The sequence below is a fragment of the Mesoplodon mirus genome (genome assembly GCF_964341445.2).
Source record: "Mesoplodon mirus genome assembly, chromosome: 20".
In the NCBI taxonomy this organism is placed as follows: domain Eukaryota; kingdom Metazoa; phylum Chordata; class Mammalia; order Artiodactyla; family Ziphiidae; genus Mesoplodon; species Mesoplodon mirus.
The window spans coordinates 7,459,057-7,484,274 of NC_138996.1; the positions used below are offsets into that span (position 1 = coordinate 7,459,057).

The 25,218-nt window shown below is 47.2% G+C and overlaps 1 protein-coding gene across 5 annotated transcripts in view; it reads left to right on the plus strand.

Annotated features, from left to right (window-relative positions):
• SH2D4A (SH2 domain containing 4A) overlaps positions 1-19,521 on the plus strand; it is a 64,460-nt gene extending 44,939 nt beyond the window's left edge. For all 5 annotated transcript variants that reach the window (XM_082608440.1, XM_082608442.1, XM_082608443.1 and 2 more), the window contains exons 6-10: positions 23-134; positions 1,242-1,443; positions 6,362-6,492; positions 17,202-17,422; positions 18,280-19,521. In XM_082608440.1, coding sequence (XP_082464566.1) covers positions 23-134; positions 1,242-1,443; positions 6,362-6,492; positions 17,202-17,422; positions 18,280-18,372 — 759 coding nt within the window. In that variant the 3' untranslated portion in view covers positions 18,373-19,521. The remainder of the gene's footprint in view (positions 1-22; positions 135-1,241; positions 1,444-6,361; positions 6,493-17,201; positions 17,423-18,279) is intronic.
• The last annotated feature ends 5,697 nt before the right edge of the window (positions 19,522-25,218 follow it).

Consider the following 25,218-nt stretch of genomic DNA (forward strand, 5'->3'; position numbering starts at 1 on the left):
TTGTTTTTGGTTTTTTAAACAGAAGAAAGAATCTGCGAAGAAAGCACAAGATGAAGAAGTAAAACAAATAGATGAAGAGAGAACCAAGCAGATTTATAAGAGCTGGAAAGAAGATTCGGAGTGGCAGGCCTCTTGTGAGTACCCAGAGGCCTCCATAACAGTGACACTAAGCTAGTTTGTTCACCAAATAAGATGATCCATCTAGGAAGCACTTAGAGTGGTTGTTGAGAGATGTTTTAACACTAAACTATTACTCAAAGGCTACAGAGCCATCTAAACATTGAATAGCAGAAAGGTTCTCAATTCATCTTTGTACCATCAAAATTATGATGTATGTATATGATGAAATGGTATTTAGCTATGAAAAATGTTTTGGAAGAGTGTTTAAAGTCCTTGGAATGTGTCTGTATCTTTCTAGCTTGGAGAAGAAAAATCATTATAAAATAGTATGAAAAATATCCCTACTTAAAGTCTAAGTATATGAGGGAAAAGAAGTGGCAGGTTAACATATTAACATTAGTTTTCTTGGAGAGGCAGGATTCAAGGTTATTTATTGGAATTCTTCTTGTTTTTCTGTATTTTTCTCAGTTTTCAACAGTGAACACATCTTAACTTTGTAATCAGAAGAACACAGGCGTGACAGGCTGGATGTGTCAGCATCCCTTCCACACCTGTGGCTCAACCCTGCCCCCTTCTGAGTTAGCACTGCCTAGAGATCGCTTCCTAGGGAGAGGCCAGTGCAGATGAAGGCAGAGCAGAGCATATGTGAGGATGCTGGGAGGATTCGGGTTTGAAACAGGATTAGAGCTTCCATCTGACTTGGACAAAGACACCCTAACTGCCCGGTCATCCCTTGAAGCAACAGGAGGAGAACAGGTGCAGCCGTGTTTGCAGAATTTTGGGAATTCCATCACAATGAATACCATTAAAGTGACAATTTTTGTGAAGTGAAAATGTTTACGAGATCCAATCACTTCTATGCAGTGAAATCTTAGTGTAATGGAACGCTGTAGGCATTTCTGTGAAATCAAATATAACAGATTCTGACCAATAATGTCTGAAGTGCAGATACACTCAGTAAAGCTTATTCTTACATCCTGCATTAGGGTCTTTAATACTAGGCATTGCTGGTGCCTGTTCATTGTTACCAGAGCCCACTCTGTTCACCGTCTGCGGTGCTGATTCTTCTAAACATTTCCATGGCTCATGAGGGCCTTTCTCAAACCCCACTGTTTTTCTAGTGCGAAAATCCAAGGCAGCTGATGAGAGGAGGCGCTCCCTGGCCAAACAGGCGCGGGAGGACTACAAGAGGCTGTCCCAGAGGGGGAGAGGCGGCGAGGGGCCACAGAGCCCCCCCGGTGGCCCCCAGAAGCCCCGGAGGCCCCCCCTTCCACCCAAGCCTCAGTTCCTGAGCCCTTCAGGACACCCCTGCAAACCTCTCAGGTAAGAAGCCATGAAGGTGGCTTTAAGCATAAGCGGTGAAATGGCCGATTAAAATAGATGAATTGCGTGGCCGCTGCGGGGAGAGAGCCTACTGGTGCCATTCAATCCAGCTCCACCTCTGAGTCTGTGATGCTGAGACACCTGGGCAGCCCTTCATCTCCTCTTATCTGTAAAATCCCCAATGTGGGTACCATTAACATAGCCAGGAATTTCGTGAAGATGCACAGCGAGGTCCTGTGCACCCAGCCCAGCTCACCCTCACCTGGTGACAGCCAGTGAGGGGAGGGGGGACAACTGGGGGCTCATCACAGTAGGAATCCAGGCTTGCTGGGCTTCACATCATGAGCAGAGCTATATTTCCTCTTCTCAGGATTAAAGATTTGATGATACTTCTCATTCTGGGATATACAGTCAAGCTCATAGACTGAGAATTTGGAAATGTTTCTTTTTTTTTTTAAATATCTTTATTAGAGTACAATTACTTTACATTGTTGTGTTAGTTTCTGCTGTACAACAAAGTGAATCAGCTATATGTATACATACATCCCTATATACCCTCCCTCTGGAGCCTTCCTTCCACCCTCCCTATCCCACCCCCTAGGTCATCACAAAGCATTGAGCTGATCTCCCTGTGCTATGCAGCAGCTGGAAATGTTTCTTTTTTAAATGAAGACTATATTTGGCCATGGTGGTCCCTTTGCTTCCTAGGCTGTGGGGGGAATTAGGCAGAACAATTTGTTTTGGAAAATCCCTGAATAAAAATACAGTGCAAACCCACAGCCAACATCATTCTCAATGGTGAAAAACTGAAACCATTTCCACTAAGATCAGGAACAAGACAAAGTTGCCAACTCTCACCACTATTATTCAACATAGTTTTGGAAGTTTTAGCCACAGCAATCAGAGAAGAAAAAGAAATAAAAGGAACCCAAATTGGAAAAGAAAAAATAAAACTGTCACTGTTTGCAGATGACATGATATTATACATAGAGAATCCTAAAGATGCTACCAGAAAACTACTAGAGCTAATCAATGAATTTGGTAAAGTAGCAGGATACAAAATTAATGCACAGAACTCTCTTGCATTCCTATACAGTAATTATGAAATATCTGAAAGAGAAATTAAGGAAACACTCCCATTTACCATTGCAACAAAAAGCATAAAATGCCTAGGAATAAACCTACCTAAGGAGACAAAAGACCTGTATGCAGAAAACTATAAGACACTGATGAAGGAAATTAAAGATGATACAAACAGATGGAGAGATATACCATGTTCTTGATTTGGAAGAATCAACATTGTGAAAATGACTATACTACTCAAAGAAATCTACAGATTCAATGCAATCCCTATCAAACTACAAATGGCATTTTTCACAGAACTAGAACAAAAAATTTCACAATTTATATGGAAACACAAAAGACCCCAAATAGCTAAAGCAATCTTGAGAAAGGAAAATGGAGCTGGAGAAATCAGGCTTCCTGACTTCAGACTATACTACAAAGCTACAGTAATCAAGACAGTATGGTACTGGCACAAAAACAGAAATATAGATAAATGGAACAGGGTAGAAAGCCCAGAGATAAACCCATGCACATATGGTCACCTTATCTTTGATAAAGGAAGCAAGAATATACAATGGAGAAAAGATAGCCTTTTCAATAAGTGGTGCTGGGAAAACTGGACAGCTACAGTTGAAATTAGAATGAAATTAGAACACTCCCTAACACCATACACAAAAATAAACTCCAAATGGATTAAAGACCTAAATGTACGGCCAGACACTATAAAACTCTCAGAGGAAAACATAGGCAGAACACTCTATGACATAAATCACAGCAAGATCCTTTTTGACCCACCTCCTAGAGAAATGGAAATAAACACAAAAATAAACAAATGGGACCTAATGAAACTTAAAAGCTTTTGCACAGCAAAGGAAACCATAAACAAGACGAAAAGACAACCCTCAGAATGGGAGAAAATATTTGCAAATGAAGCAACTGACAGAGGATTAATCTCTAAAATATACAAGCAGCTCATGCAACTCAATATCAAAAAAGCAAACAACCCAATCCAAAAATGGGCAGAAGACCTAAATAGACATTTCTCCAAAGAAGGTATATGGATTGCCAAGAAACACATGAAAGGATGCTCAACATTAGTAATCATTAGAGAAATGCAAATTAAAACTGCAAAGAGGTATCACCTCACACTGGTCAGAATGGCCATCATCAAAAAATCTACAAACAATAAATGCTAGAGAGAGTGTGGAGAAAAGGGAACCCTCTTGCACTGTTGGTGGGAATGTGAATTGATACAGCCAATATGGAAAACCATATGGAGGTTCTTTAAAAAACTAAAAATAAAACTACCATATGATCCAGCAATCCCACTACTGGACATATACCCTGAGAAAACCATCATTCATTAAGAGTCATGTACCACAATGTTCATTGCAGTTCTATTTACAATAGCCAGGACATGGAAGCAACCTAAGTGTCCATCGACAGATGAATGGATAAAGAAGATGTGGCACACATATACAATGGAATATTACTCAGCCATAGAAAGAAACAAAATTGAGTTATTTGTAGTGAGGTGGATGGACCTAGAATCTGTCATACAGAGTGAAGTAAGTAAGAAAGTGAAAAACAAATACCGTATGCTAACACACATATATAGAATCTAAAAAAAAAAAGGTTCTGATGAACCTATGGGCAGGACAGGAATAAAGATGCAGACGTAGAGAGTGGACTTAAGGGCACGGGGAGGGGGAAGGGTAAGCTGGGATGAAGTGAGAGAGTGGCGTGGACATATATACACTACCAAATGTAAAACAGATAGCTAGTGGGAAGCAGCTGCATAGCACAGGGAGATCAGCTCGGTGCTTTGTGACCACCTAGAAGGGTGGGATAGGGAGGGTGGGAGGGAGACACAAGAGGAACGGGATATGGGATATATGTATACATATAGCTGATATACTTTGTTATACAGCAGAAACTCAAACAACATTGTAAAGCAATTATACTCCAATAAAGATGTTAAAAGAAAAAAGAAAAATGCAGTGATATCACAGCAGAAACCCCCATCCCTTATGTTCACTAATTATAAAATTATTTGCTCCTGGTTATTGCTATTATATGATTTTTTCATATTCTGGTGTGGAGGAAGATGATCTTTAAAATAACCAAGAGAAATCAAATTTTGATTTAATGAAACACAACTGTCTAAAGCCTTTTCCTCTGAAATAAAAACTAAAAATCCTTTTCTGTTAGGAGTATGGAAAAATAAAAAACAAAGATCTCCTTTTGTGTGGGGTGAGTAGTTATCTTCAGGGCTTTTTCCTAATGAGGATTCTGTCCTCAGAGGAAGCAGGAGGTGGACCATTTCCTCTTCTATGATTATTTATACTTATTCAGTTGAAAGGTTCCATCTGGGGACTTGGGGACCAGCACTAACTGACCGTGTTCTACAGAGTGACAGTTTGGGGAACGATTTTTTCCTTATGACAACAAGAGAGGCCCCTCAACGTTGTGACTGGGGCACGGAGTGTGAGCTCCTGCGCAGGCGCCTCCCATACCCGAGCCTGTCACTGTGTCGGACCGCAGGTCCCCGCAGGCTATGTGCCTCTCCAGGCTCCTCCAAGGGTGGAATATGGCTTGTCATACACCCGCGCCCACAGTATTTTTAGAGCACAGCTTATGTGACTGACAGCAATGAAGGTGCCTTTTAACGAGGGTTTTAAGATGATGTTTTAAGCTCCAGTAGCTCATTTTTTCCAACTTAAGCCACTTGCATGAATTGCTTTTTGTGAGGTGGCCAGACCGGATGGTTTCAGGGCTGGGACTTCAAACAGTGATGACCGAGGTCAGCTAGGAGCCAGCCCAGGGAAAGACAGACACAGGCTGTCCTTGGAGTTTCTGCTTGACCTCCAAAGACTTCCCGAAGAAAAGAACCTAATCTGAAGGCCGGGAGGAGAACTTAACATGTAATCTCATGTGTGTGCAGTGTCTGCTCCCTTGGAAAGTCAAGTATTATAAGCTGTTTTCTCCAAAATGCTATGTACGTATGTACATGCATATACATCACGTGTATATATATGTACCTCTGACATGTATATCACATGTAACTCCTGGTAGCATGTGTTACCATAAAAAGCATAAAGAACGTAATTTACGTAGCAGGATATTCCGGTAGCTCATCCTAACTCGTTGTTGTTTTTACATTGAATTCTGCTCAGAATTTGTGGGCCTGGAACTTGGGAATACATCTGTTACACTGCAGTATTAGTTTTTGTAGTGGAAATTGACTTAAGTTCTGCTACTGAATTTATTTCAAAACCATTCTGCTGCCTGTATCTTTCTCTTAACCTATCTTCAAACACTCCTCTTTCTTTTACTTTTTATTTCTGAGACTGCCTTTTAGCAGAACTCTTCAAAGTATGGGAGAGAAGGAAGCAAGTCAGAGAGGTTAGTGGAAACAGAAAGATGAGGAAATTGAATGATGAAAGTGTTAGGGAGAAAGTTTATTCTGTTGCATCTGGTTTCCTCCTTTTGCAAGTACATGCTCTCCAGGAAAATATGGCTGGGGCTGTATTTCACTTTTTAATGCTCATTTTGTCCAATTTTAATTAATGGAGCTTCCCATTCATATTAAAAATGAATTAAAATCTGTGTGTCGGCACAGCAGCAGCTCATGGCTACCCTGCAGGACTGGAAGGGCAGGTAACAGATCTGCTCCCTCCTATTCCCTGCCCTCAAGGAACCGTGTGACAGCCGTGCGCAGGGTCGCACCCCGTGAGCTCAGCTGCGAGGCCAGATCTTCAGACGTGTTATACTCTCTGCGTGCGTGTGTGATTTTTGAAAGCATTATTTTCCCACCAGTTGAATCTAACTTGAAACCTTTCATGAATGTCAGAAACCAGGCAGCGGCGAGGCCAGCGTCCCGCTCGCCCCAGGGGGACATCGTGCGCTGGTTCCGGGAGGAGCAGCTCCCGCTGCGGGCTGGCTACCTGGGCACCTCGGACAGCATCGCCCCATGGTTCCACGGTGAGTGCACAGCCCCGCCCCTGGTGGTGGGTGAGCCGGCTCGGCCTCCAGGCGCACAGGGTCAGGGCTGCCTTTCACCTGAGCGTCCCCCGAAGAGGCTCTGACCTTGTTCTCGCAGAGCAGCTTTTCTCAGCTTTCTCAGGGAGCTGCAGTCTCACAACCAGAGGCCCACGCCATGGTGACTCCCAGCACGGGGTGGTTCATCACCCCGGATGGACACCACCACATTGTAAAGCAATTATACTCCAATAAAGATGTTAAAAGAAAAAAGAAAAATGCAGTGATATCACAGCAGAAACCCCCATCCCTTATGTTCACTCATTATAAAATTATTTTCTCCTGGTTATTGCTATTATATGATTTTTTCATATTCTGGTGTGGAGGAAGATGATCTTTAAAATAACCAAGAGAAATCAAATATTGATTTAATGAAACACAACTGTCTAAAGCCTTTTCCTCTGAAATAAAAACTAAAAATCCTTTTCTGTTAGGAGTATGGAAAAATTAAAAACAAAGATCTCCTTTTGTCTGGGGTCAGTAGTTATCTTCAGGGCGGAGGGAAGGCAGGCCCCTTGGGACCCCCCCCCCCAGATGTCAACGCTGTCATCCGTCCCCCACCCAGGGAGGGGCCGGTGTGGCCTCTGTGCGCGGTCGGAAGGTCACGGGCTGAGTGACCTTGAGCAGATCATTGTTCTCCGCAGTGAGTCCGTTTATGTGAGCCTCACTTTCCTCATCTGTTAAGTGAAGGGGTGGGACTTTGTGATCTTGAACTTAAAAGTTGACCCGTGCGGTTAAGGCTGTGAAGTGGGTCTGTTGGGGGCTGAGCAGAGGTCAGCTCTTAAAGCACGTCTTCATTCGACCCTCGAAGCTAGGCTTATCCAAGCCGTCTGTTTACCCAGTGCCCGCCTCACCGACCTCTCCGTTTCTTGAACTTCAAGAGAAGGAGGTGGCCTCCTGCCTCGATTGGCTTCCACGAGGTCTGTGGCTGGGTTGGACTCACTGGTCCCGTGGACAACAAAATCTTTTTTTTTTTTGGCCGCACGGTGCAGCACGCCGGATCTTAGTTCCCCGACCAGGGATTGAACCCGTGCCCCCTGCAGTGGAAGCGTGGAGGGTTAACCACTGGACCGCCAGGGAAGTCCCAACAACAGCTTTAAGACAGAGATCACGTCCTCTCATGGAGCACACTTGTCCTAACGGGTATCTCGGTTTGAGTTATGTTTAAGGCTACTCTCTTTTCTGTAGGATCGTCTCACACATAAAAAAAGCCACAAAGGGCCTCCCTGGTGGCGCAGTGGTTGAGAGTCCGCCTGCCGATGCAGGGGATACGGGTTCGTGCCCCGGTCTGGGAGGATCCCATATGCCGCGGAGCGGCTGGGCCCATGAGCCATGGCCGCTGGGCCTGCGCATCCGGGGCCTGTGCTCCGCAACGGGAGAGGCCACAACAGTGAGAGGCCCGCATACCGCAAAAAGAAAAAAAAAAAAAAAAAAGCCACAAAAACAAGCTCCCAAACACACAGCATGGCAAACTCCTCTAAAAAGAACCATGTTATCTGCGGTAGGCTCGTTGCCAAAGGGCTGCCTTTCCAGGTACAGCACAGCAGCCTAGTTTTCCTGGAAAGTGCATGTTCCTTGGCGATTTAGGTTTTGTAATTGTCCATCCCCAGAGGAGCCTCCCAGCCCAGCCCTCCCAGGACCAGTTCCTTCCTTTCCATTCTGCTCTGAAGACACTGGGGGAAAAAGTGATGACAGCGTCAAAAAATGAATAGAAAGAACATGGTCAGTGACCCGTCTGTCATGGTCAACTCCATTGCCCCACATTGCCTGGTGTTTTTCCCTTTTTAAGATAAGCAGTGAGGAAATCAGCCCCTTTTAGCTTCTGTGTCACTGGGCAGAAGATGCTGCCATCCCTGATTGAAAGGGTGGTAGCTTGTTTAACAGCAGGGAGCGAGAAATTCAAAGTGTCGGTGTTATTAAAAATCCTGATACTTCAACGGGCAGATCTGTTGGAAACAGTTGCTACGAGCTAGGAAGACACAGTCGGACTAAAAATCTAGTTGAAGCTTTGGTTAAAAAATAAGACTCTTGAGTTTTACATATAATTTATTAATTACTATTGAGTTATTTTCATTTATACAAACATTTATCATAGTTATAAGCAAAGCAAATAATATGATACAATATAATAAGGTAATAATAAATAATGACACAGCCAGGTAGACAATGTAAATCATTATCTTCAGTTTTAAGAAGACAAAATTTCCCATTTCTATCACAAAGAGAAGATGGATCACATCTTATCTTTTTGAAATATAATTGTTTATTTATCAGGAAGCCTGTTTTGAAATAGCGGCATGGAAGCTCTTCTTTATTGGTTTGCCATATTCCATTCATTGTCATGCACTCCGTTAATCACCCTTCCTAAATTACTGTTTTGGCCACCTAATCTTCCACCCCACAGAAGTTTCTATTTCACCCCTTTCTCTTAATTAGCTTTGGGTAACGCTGGGGCTGGGTAGGAGGACACCAGGGAACTGAGGGCTGCTGGGCCTCTGGCTTGTGGGGTGGGTGGAAGCTGCACATTGTTGGTGAGACAGGAACCCAGGAGGATGCGGGGACTTAGGGGAGGGGGACAGTGCACTTGTTTGGGATATGATGAGTTTGAATGTTCTTTGGGGCCGTTGTGTGAAAGTATCCATTTGGCAATCAGATTAATGGGTCATCCCTCGAGAAAATAGATTGGATCATTAGCCCATAATTAAAAGCATGGAGGGGATGAGACTTTCCAGGGGTGAGTTGGGAAGATGGTAAGAGAGGAAGACCAGGCACAGAACCTGAGGGAGTGCCAGCCACCACTCAGCGCGGTGGCAGAGAGGAGTAGAGACCCCCCCCCATCTCTGTCCCAGGCTTGGTGGGTCCAAAACCTGCTGGGCAGGCCAGCCAGAGGGAGAATGGCCAGATTGGCAGCTCAGATCCAGAGGCTGTCCGCCCCCTGGCAGATTCTTTCTTGCTCAGGGAAGGTCAGTCTTTGTCCTGTGAAGGCTTTTAACTGATTAGATGAGGCCCACCCACATTATGGAGGGTTTTCTCTCCTCATTTAAACATGATGTTTCTTTTCTTTCTTTCTTTCTTTCTATTTTTTTTTTGAGTGTCTGTACTGGGTCTTCACTGCTGCACGTGAGTTTTCTCTAGTTGCGGGGGCTACTCTGTTGCGGTGCACGGGCTTCTCATTGCAGCAGCTTGTCTTGTTGTGGAGCACAGGCTCTAGGCACGTGGGCTTCAGTAGTTGTGGCTCACGGGCTCAGTAGTTGCTGTTCATGGCTCTAGAGTTCAGACTCCGTAGTTGTGGCGCATGGGCTTAGTTGCCCTGTGGCATGTGGGATCTTCCCGGACCAGGGATCAAACCCCTGTCCCCTGCATTGGCAGGCGGATTCTTAACCACTGGACCACCAGAGAAGTCCCTAAACATGATTTTTCTAATTATGAAATATTTTAAACAAGAACAGTACAGAGGGAAATATATCTAGTGCCAGTGATGAAACATGTTATAGCTACTCTCCAGATAAAGTGAATGTTAGTTAAAAATCATATTTACTTCACATCTGTTTTTATTAAGAAATAAATCCTGACAGAGAGAATTAAGGCTCCTTTTTTATTCCCTTTTTGATTCTTTCCTTCTCTCCTTCCCAATGGGTGAACCACTCTTCTGAAGCTGTCCTTTCCATCCATATTTTTATACTCTTATTATATATATGCATACCTGTGTATTTCTATAAAATATATTTTAAAAATATAAAACATAGGTATATGTATGTTTCTATAAAACAGAATATTGTGTTTAGCATTTACATGGGTATCATGTTATAGACATTCTTCTGCAACGTGTGTTTTCTCTCAACTTTATGTTATCTGGGTTTTTCTTTGTTTATAAATGTAGACTGGCTCATTAATTTTACCTATAGTGCAGTATTATATGATATATGTTATTTAAATATTTACAATACACACACTATAAAACACATAATGTTTTATTTGTGTTTAACGATGATATATGTTTTATTACGCACACATATCATTATTCATTCATCCCTTCTCCTACATTTGGTACATTTTTTTTGCTGTTGCAGAAAATGATGTGGTATACACCCTAAACATGTCTCATTGTAGACGTTCATGATAATTTCTTCAGGGTATACATCTAGAAGTGGAAATGCTGGGAGGTAGGGTATGTGCATCTTTAATTATATTAAATATTGCCAAATGCCTTCCAAAGTGATTATACAAAGTTATACTCCCACCAGCTATACTTGAGAGTTTTTCTTCCTATATACTTGACATACGTGATATTGCCAGACTTCTTTGTTAATCTAACAGCTTGCGGTGGAACCACCTTATTTTAATTAGCATTGATTTGTTGTCCAGTTAGCCTTTTTTTATTAGTTTATAAAGAACTTATTTTTCCAATTCTTACATTAATTTCCATGAAAAGCCATATATTGACTTCTTTATTGGTTAAAAAAATCAAATATTATTCACCATGATTTTTTAATGTATTTTTTTAACATCTTTATTGGTGTATAATTGCTTTATGTTGTTGTTAGTTGCTGCTGTATAACAAAGTGAATCAGCTATACATATACATATATCCCCATATCCCCTCCCTCTTGCATCTCCCACCCACTCTCCCTATCCCACCCCTCTAGGTGGTCACAAAGCACGAGCTGATCTCCGTGTGCTATGCGGCTGCTTCCCACCAGCTATCTATTTTACATTTGGTAGTGTATATATGTCCATGCCACTCTCTCACTTCGTCTCAGCTTACCCCTCTCCCTCCCTATGTCCTCAAGTCCATTCTCTACGTCTGAGTCTTTATTTCTGTCCTGCCCCTAGGTTCTTCAGAACCTTTTTTTTTTTTTTTTTTTAGAGTCCATATATATGTGCTAGCATACGGTATTTGTTTTTCTCTTTCTGACTAACTTCACTCTGTAGGACAGACTCTAGGTCCATCCACCTCACTACAAATAACTCAATTTCATTTCTTTTTATGGCTGAGTACTATTCCATTGTATATATGTGCCACATCTTCTTGATCCATTCATCTGTCAGTGGACACTTAGGTTGCTTCCATATCCTGCCTATTGTAAATAGTGCTGCAGTGAACGTTTTGGTACATGTCTCTTTTTGAATGATGGTTTTCTCAGGGTGTATGTCCAGTAGTGGGATTGCTGGGTCATATGGTAGTTCTATTTTTAGTTTTTTAAGGAACCTCCATACTGTTCTCCATAGTGACTGTATCAATTCACATTCCCACCAACAGTGCAAGAGGGTTCGCTTTTCTCCACACCCTCTCTAGCATTTATTGTTTGTAGATTTTTTAACTTCTTTTTTTTTTTTGCGGTACGCGGGCCTCTCACTGTTGTGACCCCTCACGTTGCAGAGCACAGGCTCTGGACATGCAGGCTCAGCGGCCATGGCTCACAGGCCCAGCCGCTCCGCGGCATGTGGGATCTTCCCGGACCGGGGCACGAACCCGTGTCCCCTGAATCAGCAGGCAGACTCTCAACCACTGCGCCACCAGGGAAGCCCCCTCCTTGAGTTTTTCAAATGATGCAATTGGGTCCTCACCCTGACGCTGCTGGCCACCGGGGTCAGGGCCTGCCTGCGCTCGGAGCCTCACACTTCCCGTCACTGATGCCCACGGCTCTGGACTTGCGGTCTCCACTGTGGTCTTGGAGGGACCTTGGAGGCAAGAGAGAGGGCAGTGTGTGGGTCCACCAAGGGGAGTGGCTCTGCTTGGGGGTTTACTTGGGATGCGTTTCTGGAAAGGGGCATTCTACTCTTTAGAGAAGTAGTTTTAAGTCCACGCTTTTGTTCTGAGACTTTCTTTGTCGTCACGTGCCTTGTGTCCTGGACTTCTGCCGCCACAGCCAGAGCAGGCTAGACGCTGCTTCTTGAGCCGGTGCGGGTAGGCGAGCATGTGCACTGGCGACAAGCGCATCTCTGGCCGCCTGCGCTCAGCTCCCGGCCCCCCACCAACCAGCTGTGTGGCCTCAGCAAGTCGCACGACTACTGCACTTGACTCTTATCAGTCTGATGCAGATAACGACACGACCTGCCTCCCAGGGCTGGTCTGAACAAGGTAAAATGCATAAAGTACTCAGAACTGTGTGTGACGCATACTCAGGACTGGTTAGTAAGTGTTACCCATTAAGGTGATGAAGTGAGGACAAACAATGTAATTTTAACCTTTGAATTATTAAGGAAGCGTTATGAATAATACTTGAAGAGCTCTGACCGTTTACCCTCATCCCTGAGGTGCCTGAGACGTCCAGGGTGACTGTCAGCATCACGGTGCGTCTCCTTCTACACAGAGGACCAGGGCAGGACCCAGAGCCTCTCTGAACGCGCTTCCTTTACATACTGCAGGGTCAGAGAGTGTAAAGCAGGAAGGAGCTCTCTCCCAAGTTTAACACTCCCCGGGGATAACGTGTGCACTCGCAGCCTGCAGGGCTCTGCCTGGAAGAACCGACGTGCCCGCCGGGGACAGGTGTTCCGGACGGGTGTGTGTGATCCTGGCCTCGGGTCAGGCACCTGGTCCAGCCAGCACTCCGGGCCCACCCGAGAGACCTTACGCGTGTCAGGAACTCTGCAACACGGGCCTTCCCCTTTGTCCTTGAAAGGCAGTGGCAGTACCTCTTCCTCAGGCCACCGTGAGGATTAAATGAGGGAATGCACCCCCGGAGGAGTGCCAGGCAGACACAAAGAACCCTCAGTGCCGTTGTTATTGGGTTATCTTTCGTCTGGTTATCACACACAGCTTTTCCAGACACTGGAAGCAGGTCACACAGATGTACATGTATCAGCAGAGTTAGACCTGGTGGTGCCTTGGAGAAACATGAGTGCACCCCTTGTCCCCGTGGTAACAGTTCTCAGACCAGAGGCGGTGGTTGCTAGAAGTGTCCTAGAGAAAGAAGTAAGACAAAGTTATTCGTTAGGCCTTTCCTGGGCATCCTGAGTGGCAGGTGCTGAGGCTGTGAACATAACTAAGGAGTGGTAGCCGCCCTCTCGTTGCTCACGAGGTGGAGCAGGGAGACACAAAGCAGAATGTGCCGTGGTCCCCTCAGAGCTGCGGACGGCGCTTGCCCAGGTGGAGGTCGGGCCAGGTGAGCCCTTGGAGAGGCTGAGTGAGTGCTCAGCGGGGATGGGGCCAGGTGCTCACCGGGCCTGGAGGACCCTGAGCCTCAAACTGTTCAGGGAGAGATGAGAACGCTTCGTGCTGTTGGGCTGAATCTTGGAGAATACGGAGGAAGGGCTGGCAAAGGGCATCCCTCCTTCTGTAGGGGAGTCGCTGTCACTTGGCTTTCCAGTGAGGGTCCTGCGGGGGGTTCTGAGTTGTTTCAGGTCTCCTGGGGTCCATTTACCGTCTCCTGTGCAAAAAGAGTTTTCCTGGGCCTGGCCTGGAGCGCTAAACCTACACTCACAGGGGTTTAGGGCTGTGCTCCCCGGTATGGAGCCAGTAGCCATGCCTGGCTCTTTACATCAAAATTAATTAAGATTAAAAATTGAGTCCCTCAGTCGCATGTCAGGTGCTCAGTAGGCACACACGACCGGCACAGACAACATTTCCATCGTCACAGAAAATTCCGTTGAATAGGACTGTTCTTGAGGGCGCCGGGCGTCACACAGACGACCGGGACAAGAGGGACCTTTTCTCTCTGCTCCCCTCCAAGCCGGGGGTCCAGGCTCTCGGGAGCTTAGCTCCTTCCCCCTGGCGCAATGGCCTCTGCTGTCCCCCGGCCCACCGCCATTCTGACCCACCCGGCCTGGATTCAGCTCCAAAATAGACCGCTGGGTGAAGAGCTGGTTCATTTCAAAAAACTGGTGAAGCAGAAGGAAGCTTTTTTTTTTTTTTTTTTTTTTTTTTTTCTGTACGCGGACCTCTCACTGTTGCGGCCTCTCCCGTTGCGGAGCACAGGCTCTGGACGCGCAGGCTCAGCGGCCATGGCTCACGGGCCCAGCCGCTCCGCGGCATGTGGGATCCTCCCAGACCGGGGCACGAACCCGTGTCCCCTAGCATCGGCAGGCAGACTCTCAACCACTGCGCCACCAGGGAAGCCCCAGAAGGAAGCTTTTATGTATCCATTTCCACTAGTGCGGAGATCCTTCTATGCTCTCAGACAGGTTTGGTTCTTGTGTGAGGGAGGTGGCCTGGAGGTGTCACAGCCTCAGGGACTGAGGAAGGCCACTCACTGCTCTAGAATTAATTTCTTAGAGTCGTGCAACGGGGCACGAGTCCGTGGTGATTAATATCTGATGCTGGACTTGGCATTGCATTCAAGAGCTCCCTTTACGGGCAGACCAAGCTCCCCGCTTGGCAGTGACCTCAGTCAGGCCTCCCTGAAGGCACCCACTGACCTCGATGGAATCGTGAGAAATTGTCCATCGACCTGTATCACAGGTGCACCAGAGAGCGTGCCCTTCAGGCACGGTGACCCTGTTGTAAAGCAAAAAGAACAAAGCCTGGTCCCCGTGGCATTTGCCTTCTGCACCTGCCGTGGGTACCACCGAGGGGAAGGAGGCCCATTAGGACCGAGTTCTGGTGTCTCGAGATGAGACAGCTCCGGGACTTGTGTGTAATGAGGAATAGTTACAGACTGGGAGGCTCTCGGGTGGTTTGATTTACAGCTACTATATGACCTGATTTTAGGAGGAATTTGCCTTATTCTGGTTATAATGTTCCAGAATAGCTTTCATTTTAGGAATCCAAATCCATCTTGAGGAAATACAGACATTATACATCTGTTGAAGTAATCTGGAATCTCAGAATCAGCCTGTCAGTAAGTCGGGGAAGGGAGAGAAATCTTTTCAGAATGAGCCCCTAAGCTCGATTCTGAAGTCAGTGAAAAATACCCCTGGTTTCAGAGACAGACCCAGAGTCTTCAAACCTTGGTCTCCTGCAGGCCCTGGGCAGGCTGCTCACCTGTGGCCTTGGTTCAGCCTCCGGTTGCCCTCCGTGGGACCGGGTGTGTGCAGAAGGTATAAAACAGGCAGACAGAAGCGGTCGTAGCTGGGGGAGCTCACCTGGGCGGCACTTGGGCACCTGACGCGGACACCCAGCAGCTGACCCAGGGGGCTCCTCGGGGTCACGGTGCCTGCCGTGTCCAGTGGCTCAGTCTCGCCGGGGAAGGGCAGGAAGGTGACTGGACAGGACGGAGAAGGTGCCCCGTGGGGCAGGGACACAGCAGAGCTGGGGCCAGAGGAGAGGCGGCAGCCTCATTTCCTGTCCAGTGCCCGGACTCCCACCCCCATCCTGGCGTCGCCCTGGGGCTGAGCCTCACGCACCGGGACGTGCAGGTGCGGGCCCTGCAGGGGGGACGGGGCAGGAGGCGGGCCGGTCGGCTGGTCTTGCGGGGGCGGGGCAGAGAACAGCGGATTTCCAATCCTCCCTTTATTAAAGGTCTGCTTACAAAAGAGAACATAGAAGCAGTTTTATTTTAGGCTTCACCCTGGATAATTAGGTTTAATTCTCAATTAACTTTACCACCTTTAGTCTTGTTAGACTAAAGGGCTGTGATAATCCATTGCCTTTTCACCAGGAGGTTTTCTGGGGTTTCCTGATAACGGTACTGAGGACCAGCACGGGAGAAAGCAGGGGGTCCCATCTGCTGACGTGGGAAAGGGCTCAGAGAACGCTGCTCCCCAGGTCAGAGGTCAGCGTCGCTCACCACCCTCACCACCCTGCCAAGGCGTGTCTGTGCACTTTCTGGCTGTCTCTGAAGAATTACACTAGGCATGAGAAGGGAAACCGGGAATACGAGTCAAACGTCCTGAGTGTGGACTCATTGGGGAAAAGGCCGGTCTGAATCAGTGTGAATTCACGAGGCATCCAAACTATACACATGTATACATAGGTGTATAAAACTCATGTGTATGTATATGAAGGGTTTCATTGTTCTGAATGTATGTGAAGACATAACTATTAATAGATAAGCATATATATACACATGTACATGCCTATACCTATGTATCTACCTTCATTCCTGTAAATGAAGCATCATTTAGGAGTAGCCACAGCCAAGGGCACTGGGTAGGCCTGGGCCCCTCCTGGTTCTGTCACTAGCTTGTTGACACCCGACCAGGGTGTCCATCTTCGGCACTGACGTCATCTGGGGCTGGATCACTCTTTGTAGTGAGGCTGCTCTGTTCGCGGTGGGAGGCTTAGCATCATCCCTGCCTCAACGCACTGGAGGAAAGTAGCCCCCCACCCAGGACAACCGAAAACGTCTCAAGACATTTCCAGACATTGCCCTGGGTGAGAACTACCGTTCCAGATCAAGCAGGGTCATTCCCAGGCCACAGAGTCCCCGTCAGTCAACTGGGGAGAGCTCACCCTCCCAGGACGATGGTCAAGGGTCCGACCACACTCAGAAGCCACCTGACGCCTGTGCTGTTGTCAGTGGGGGTGTGAGTGGAAATGTGTTCTGAGGGGTAAACGTCTCAGCTCTCGTTTATACTGTCCATTTGCTTATGTAACCTACCCCGGCCCAGTGACCAAATACCAGATGACGAATGATACTATACCGTATTCCTAAGAAGTCCAAACTGGACTTAAACTTGCTCAGATTTTTATTAGCTTTATCCACACGGCTGCATTTAACAGAGGGGAGTTTTGGAAATGATTTGGCTGAAACACCTCTTCTTTCCCACAGGAATTCTCACCGTACAGAGAGCGAATGAGCTTCTGAGCACGTGCGTGCCAGGCAGCTTCCTGATCCGGGTCAGCGAGAGAATCAAGGGCTACGTCCTGTCCTATCTGTCCAAGGACGGCTGCAAACACTTCGTCATAGATGCCTCCACGGACTCGTACAGCTTCCTGGGTGCGGACCAGCTGCAGCATGCCAGCCTGGCTGAGCTGGTGGAGTACCACAAGGTGAAGCAATGCGCAGACTTCGCTGGCTCTGTGACAGGGGTCCTGCAGCAGCTCTGACAGTGAAAGGCAATTCCAGGAAACATGACTGACACAAGCAGTGGGGGAATTAGCCTTTGATGACCCCTGCTGATAATCAGGATTGTCAATGGCATTTCCTTTATCACTGAACCTTGTTCCTCCTCAAATGCTCAGGGAGAACCCGCTGGGGCAGAACATGCAGGACATGCGACAAAATCTGTGCACTCGGACCACATCTGAGAACACTCCTTTTTGTTTTTGAAGTATAGTTGACTTACAATGTGGTGTTGATTACTGCTGTACTGCAAAGATTCATATACAGTTATACATATATATACATTCTTTTTTTTTTCGGTACGCGGGCCTCACTGTTGTGGCCTCTCCCGTTGCGGAGCACAGGCTCCGGATGCACAGGCTCAGCAGCCATGGCTCACGGGCCCAGCCGCTCCGCGGCATGTGGGATCTTTCCAGACCAGGGCACGAACCCGTGTCCCCTGCATCGGCAGGCGGACTCTCAACCACTGCGCCACCAGGGAAGCCCTCTTTTTTTTTTTTTTAATATATTCTTTTCCATCATGAGAACACTCTTAAGTTAGAGCACAAGCCCAGGAAGGAGGGAGACCACATGGCAGTTTGAGGGCAAGAAAAATCTCTTTCAAGGCTGCCTAAGCCAAGAAAGCTTTGTGAACACCCAAGGGGAGACCAGAAGTTATGTGCTCTGGCGAGGTAGGGAGGGCATGGCTTCTTATTCAACTGTCTTATAAATAAGACTCAGGAGCCACCTAATACCTGTGCTGCTCTCACTGGGCACAGCCTGACCTGTACCCTCTGCTTCACAGGAGGAACCCATCACCTCCCTGGGGAAGGAGCTCCTTCTGTACCCCTGCGGTCAGCAGGAACAGCCGCCCGACTACCAGGACCTGTTTGAGTGACAGCCTCATCGTGTCATCCTGTAACCGCCAGCTGGGCCGTCCTCTGGACAGACAGACACCACGGAGATGGACACTTGTGTATGAAGCCACGTCGCCCTGCAGCAAGCCGATCCCGATCAAGTGAAAGGACCCTTAGGGGTCCCGTGGCGACCTCTCTTCTGCACAAATGCTGGAGTAATTAACGCTAAGAGGGAATCGCCTCTGCATTGTACGCACCCCAGCAGTAAAGGGAGAAGAACCCCCATTTCTGAAGCTCCCAACGTGAAGGCTACAACCCTAGTGATGTATGGAATAAACGAAGAAGAAATTGGAACCTTTTAGGAATTAAGGGGCACCTCAAAACCGGAAGTCCTCCATGGCCTCGGCACTCCCTTTCTGCCTCATCTCGGAAGGTCTCGGGGTCCTGTTCCTATGAAGTTCCTCAGTGGTGTCAGGGACTGGCGAAAGAGCCTGCACTGGTGGCTGAGCCCGCGGCCTTGCACACCTCACTTGCGGTGCATGTGTGGGCCAGGGTGTAAGACACACAGGGAACACAAGTTGCAGGTGTTGTGAACTGAATGAGGAGTTTGACGGTGTAAGTCGAGAGCCTTCACACGTACAGAAATACTCCGGACGATGGCAGGGGGTGAGGGGCCCTGTGTGAGGGGTTCCCTGGCTCTGGGGAGCTGGGCAGGGCTCCACCCAGGACCTCGCTGAGGAGGGTGAAGCCACATGCGTGCCTTGGATGCACAAGGGCAGAAGAGTGAGCTTTTTGGACACTAGGTACTGTGGGTCGAGTCCCCCAAAGAGACATTGAAGTCCTAACCCCCTGCACCTGTGAACGTGGCCTTCTTTGGAAACAGGGTCTTTGATCAAATTAAGACGAGGTCAGACCAGATTAGGGTGGGCCCCAAAGCCAACGACCGGCGTCCTCATAAGGAGAGAGGGGTTGGGAAGTTGAGGTGCGCACGCAGAGGGAATGGCAGCCAGGGGACAACAGAGGCAGGGCCCCGAGTGACAAGCCGCAAGCCAGGGGATGCCAGGGGCCGGGGTGGGGGCAGCGTGGAGCACACTCCCCAGAGCCCTAGAGGGGAGCATGGCCCTGCGGACACCTCGATTCCAGACTTCTAGCCTCCAGAACTATGACAGAATAAATGTCTTTTGTCTTAAGCCACCGAGTTTATGGTAATTTCTTACGGCAGCCCTAGGAAACTAATATAGAAGTTTATGTAATTGCAGACCCTGATGTGCATTGTGTACCTTTGGTTGCTGTACAGCCCGCCAGCCTCCTGAGGGAGGGAAGGCGGGAGATAACTCCCTCCGGCTCTTTGGCTCTGGACGCAGATTTGCTCAGTCAGGGAGGCATCTCGTGCAGTAGCTCCCGGGCCAGCCCAGCAGGGCGACGGCCTCTTGGCGGCCACCAGGATCACGCGGGAGGATGGGGTTTGTTTGCTGGTACTCCAGGCTTGGCTCCTGTGGCGGCATTCATTTAAAGGATGCGTAGGGTTGTAGCAGTCTGTTCGTGAAGTTGTTGGCTGTGCAAGACACACATGGACAGTGTAAAATGTAGCCAGAGAAGAGGGTGGGGCGCACGTATATGTGTGAGTGTGCATGGGTGTATGTGTGCTTTAATGAGAAAGTTTTTAAACTGATCATTGTTAGGTGTTTCTTGAAATGTTCCGTGTGGTTTCTGTTGTCTGAGAGACAATGGTCAGTTGTCTAAGAGAACCTTTAGCTTTCATTTCTAACAGTAGTTCAGCAGTCATGACATTATAAAATTGCAGACATACACAGGGCTGGAAGTCAGAAACTTCTGTTACCAGGCTTCCCTGGTGGCGCAGTGGTTAAGAATCCACCTGCCAATGCAGGGGACACGGGTTCAAGCCCTGGTCCGGGAAGATCCCACATGCCGCGGAGCAACTAAGCCTGTGCGCCACAACTACTGAGCCTGCGCTCCAGAGCCCGCGAGACACAACTGCTGAAGCCCATGGGCCTTAAGCCCATGCTCCGCAACAAGAGAAGCCACCGCAATGAGAAGCCCGCGCACCGCAACAAAGAGTGGCCCCCGCTCACCGCGACTAGAGAAAGCCCACGCGCAGCAACAAAGACCCAACGCAGCCAAAAATAAATAAAATTTTAAAAAAAAACTTTCATTCCCATCTCTTCCCACCATTAGCTGTGTGACCTTGGACAGGTCCCTCTACCTCTCTGAACTTCAGTTTTTCACTTCTAGCAAAACAAGTTGGGATAACCAGGTAATTATTATTTTCATCCAGCTCTGAAATCTTAAGGTTCTGGAATAAATAGAAAAATACCCTATAGCCACTAGTAATTATGAAGACATATAAGATTCTAGCATCACCCTCTGCCTACAGTTATTTTGGAGGAAATAAGTACAGTCATATCCGGATATAACTACAGAGTGACACCCTACTGGATGAAGACTTAGAAAACAGGTGAGGTGGATAGACCTAGAGTCTGTCATACAGAGCAAAGTAAGTCAGAGAAAGACAAATACTGTATGCTAACACATATATATGGAATTTAAGAAAAAAATGTCATGAAGAACCTAGGGGTAAAACAGGAATAAAGACACAGACCTACTTGAGAATGGACTTAAGGATATGGGGAGGGGGAAGGGTAAGCTGTGACAAAGCGAAAGAGAGGCATGGACATATATACAGTACCAAACGTAAAATAGATAGCTAGTGGGAAGCAGCCGCAAACACAGGGAGATCAGCTCGGTGCTTTGTGACCATCTAGAGGGGTGGGATAGGGAGGGTGGGAGGGAGGGAGACGCAAGAGGGAAGGGATGGGGGAACAGATGTATATGTATAACTGATTCACTTTGTTATAAAGCAGAAACTAAAAAAAAAAAAAAAAAAAGGTGACCAGACTGAATTTGAATTTGAAATTATATATCACCAGGAGGGGCAGACTTGAGTTCTCTACTGTGTTACCTCGTTGGCTATTGATATTCAGAGGAAGAAACTGTCCAGTGTTTGCTGATATGATGGCCAAGAGTAGCCCTTGATATTCCGAGGGAGAGTGGTTTACATAACTCAGAAACTGTTTACCACTAAATGGGGTTGGGGAGGACTGAATTCTCATCCCAGCTCTGCAATTAGACTCAGTGTCCCAGGGTCTGAGCCTGCTTAAAGCCGAAGGAGAGGACGTCCAGCCTCTGGCCTAGTCTCGCCCTCCTGTGGCCTCGATAAGGCCAGTGCCCAGACCTGCTTGCCGAGCTTTCCTGGTCTGGGATGCTCCCCAGCCCTAGGCGCTGCAACCCGCCCACCTCGTGGCACTGGGCTGAATACCGCGCCCTGACCGTGGTGACTCTTCTCTCCCCCGGGGAGATTGCGGGTCTCCTACAGTCGCCCCGGACCCTCCTCTGCCCCTCCCCACCGCCAGAGCCTCACACTCCCACCAAACCCCCATCAAGGCACAGGAGGGTGCACCAGAGAGTCACTCTGTACTCTGGCATCCCCAGCTGGCTAAGCGACAAGCAGAAGTGTCAGTTGGCTCAAACCTCACACCAAGAAGAGGAAGACACAGGGACAGCCAGAGAAAAAGTGAACCTGGGGCACGGGCAGGTCACTGGAGATATCTCAGGGGCATTTGCACCAGAAATTGCCTCTCTGAGCTAATGCTTTGGAATTCACCATCCTTTTAGCGTAAGGTCATGGCTGGTGTGGCATGAGGTCTGTTTTTAGGTTAAAAAAATTAAGGTCAGGACTTCCCTGGTGGCGCAGTGGTTAAAGAATCCACCTGCCAATGCAGGGGACACAGGTTCGAGTCCTTGTCTGGGAAGATCCCACCTGCGGTGGAGCAACTAAGCCCGTGCGCCACAACTAGTGAGCTTGCGCTCTAGAGCCCACGAGCCACAACTACTGAAGCCTGTGCGCCTAGAGCCCGTGCTCCACAACAAGAGACGCCACCGCAATGAGAAGTCCACGCACCGCAATGAAGAGTAGCCCCCGCTCGCTGCAACTAGACCAGCGCAGCCAATAATAAATAAATTAATATAATTTTTAAAATTATGGTCTACGTTTTTGCAATTGCCACCTCTGCAGGGGCGGCTTTCTTCATGCACACGCATCCAAACATTGGTTATGTCCTCACATATATATACCCTGGGACTCCTGCATTTGGTGCACAGAGGAGACACAGAAGTGATTTGTAGGGGATGCTCGGATGTGTTTTCATGGGGCCTCTTTGCTTTCCTTTTGTCAAGAACATGTTCCAGACTGCATTGCACAGGTTTCTGTTTTAGAGCATACGTTTTCTACATTTATATCTTTAAATAATATTTCAATTTGAATTATGTGTTCCCGTCCTCCGGAGTAACTATTTTTGACTTAAAAAAATACACAACGTGAGAGCTGTGAGTTAAGTTTTATTTGGGGCAAAATAAGGACTGCAGCCCAGGACATGGCTTTTCAGATAACTCTGAGAAACTGCGTCAAGGAGGTGAGGGGCGAGCCAGGACATAAGGAGTTTTGCAACGAAGGGGTAGTCGGGAACGTCAAAGGATTATTGTTCATTAAAGAAAAGCAGACATCTCCAGTTAAAGAATTTAGCGCTTTTCTATGTATGGGAAGATGCAAGAATCTGGGCTCACTGAAATCATTCCTTTGATGTGCACTTGAACTATCTGGGGCCAGCATCCTTTGTTTTCACATCCTGAGTTTCCTCGGGGCTCACCGCAGGGAGTGGCTGCAGTCTGTTGGCTGCTAGATGGCAGGTATTCTTTTCAGCCCCGAGTTTCCTCCGGGCTCCCGGGCTCTCCTAGCAGGGCTGCAATCATCGGTGACTGTGACATCCTTTGTTTACTGATACGGCAGGAGCTATTCCGTTCATAAATATTCCATTTGTCACTATACATCTTACTGAGATTTCCCTCCTTTGCCTTCCAGTGTTGTAATCTCCTGCTTATTGTTTTCCTCTCTCCATCCTCTTCCTTGTATTTTAGGAGAGCTGCTCACTCTTTCTTTTCCACTCACGGGTTACATTCTCTGCAGTGTTAATTCTGCTCGTACAGCCCGCAGGGTGGACACTGACACTTCTGTTTCCAAAAGTACTAGCTTTGCCCCTTTACCTTGCTGTTCAGGGATCTTTCGATGTCCTACTACTTCCCCAGACTGGAAGCCGCCAGGAGGCATAAAAGGTCTTTTTACTGTGTGGTAAAAATGCATTATTTGGTAGTGAGCTAGCTTGGTAGAGTAGAGGGAAAGCCCAGCAGGTTTGGGTTTGGGTCCTGGCTACTTCATTAACCAGCTGTGTGGAATCTTAAAAGAAAAAAAAAAAGCTAAGCTGTATGAGCTTCAGCTTCATCTCTGAAACAGGAGTTCTAAAGTCACCCTTTGTGTTCTGAGGTTTAGAAAAGAAATATGGAAAGTGCCTGGAACATACAAAGTTCTCCACAAGTTCTCTGTGAGTCCTGAGCCCGGGATCCATCTCCCCCTTTATCAGCTCAGCTCATATAACCAATGGGCTGTGTATCCTAATGGCCCCTTTGCTAGAGTTTCTGGGATGAATTTAGGGGGAAAGGGAAACTTTTATAGAGTAAGGGACCTAAGGATGAATCACACAATATATCAGCCAGTCGACTTGCAGAGAAATGGCTCACTTAGTTTGGATTTGAAATGGTATGCAAAGGGCATTCTCTAACGTCTGATTTTGACATCACCCAAGTTAGCAGTCACCAGTCTTCACCCCAAAGCTGGCCACTGACAACAGATTCAGCTGCCTTGGCACTCCTGGTCACAAACCCGCAAGTATTTGCCTCTCTTTTTGAGAAGAAGACTTATTACAAACCCAGATCGCTTGGGAGTTAACTCTGCCTTGTCTGCGGAGAGGTCAGGCAGCGCTGGTGCTAAGCCACATGGCCAGCGAGGGGGCAAGGCCCAACACCCTTGTCAGTCTAAATCAGCTTTTACTTTTCTTCCACTGAAAGGATGTTCCTTCATGAGTCTTCCCACCACCTGAGTCCAGACATGGTAACCATCCATCGCACTGGGCCTCAACACCCCACAACACAGCGAGCGCCTCACCTTTGGAAGGTGCTCTGGATGGTGTGGCCGAGCTCTGGAGAAGGCTTCTTAACCAGGCCACTCCCTACCTTCCTGGCAGCCCACACACTGTGGGTGTGAGCTTTTTTCTCTTTTATCTATTCTGTTTGTCCTGACTGGGGGAAAGTATAGGCATATGCAGGCTCTAAAGCTTGCTATTGTTTAATTTTTTTATACCCACCCCCCAAAAAAAACTAAAACAGTTCATCCATTTATCCTCCCCTCCACCCCCTGCCACATGCAACCACCAATCTTTTCTTCGTATCTATGAGCTTGGGTTGTTGTTTGGTTCTTTTTTTTTCAGATTCCACATATAAGTGAGATCATATGGTATTTGTCTTTCTCTGACTTATTTCACTTAGTATAATGCCCTCAAGGTCCTTTCATGTTGCAAATGGCAAGATTTCATTCTTTTTCATGGCTGAATAATGTTCCACTGTGTATATTTACCCATCTTCTTTCTCCATCAGTGGACACTTAGGTTGTTTCCTTACCTTGGCTATTGTAAATCATGCTGTGCTGAACGTGTGGGTATATATATCTTTTCAATTTTGTGTTTTCGCTTTCTTCAGATAACTACCCAGAAGTAGAACTCCTGGATCTTATAGTTCTAGTTTTTAGTTTTTGAGGAATCTCCGTACTGTTTTCCACGAATTTACATTCCCACCAACAGTGCACAAGGATTCCCTTTTCTCCACATCCTTGCCAACACTCACTATTTCTACACTTTTTTAGAATAGCCATTCTAACAGGTGGTGTCTCATTGTGGCTTTGATTTGCATTTCCCTGGTAATTA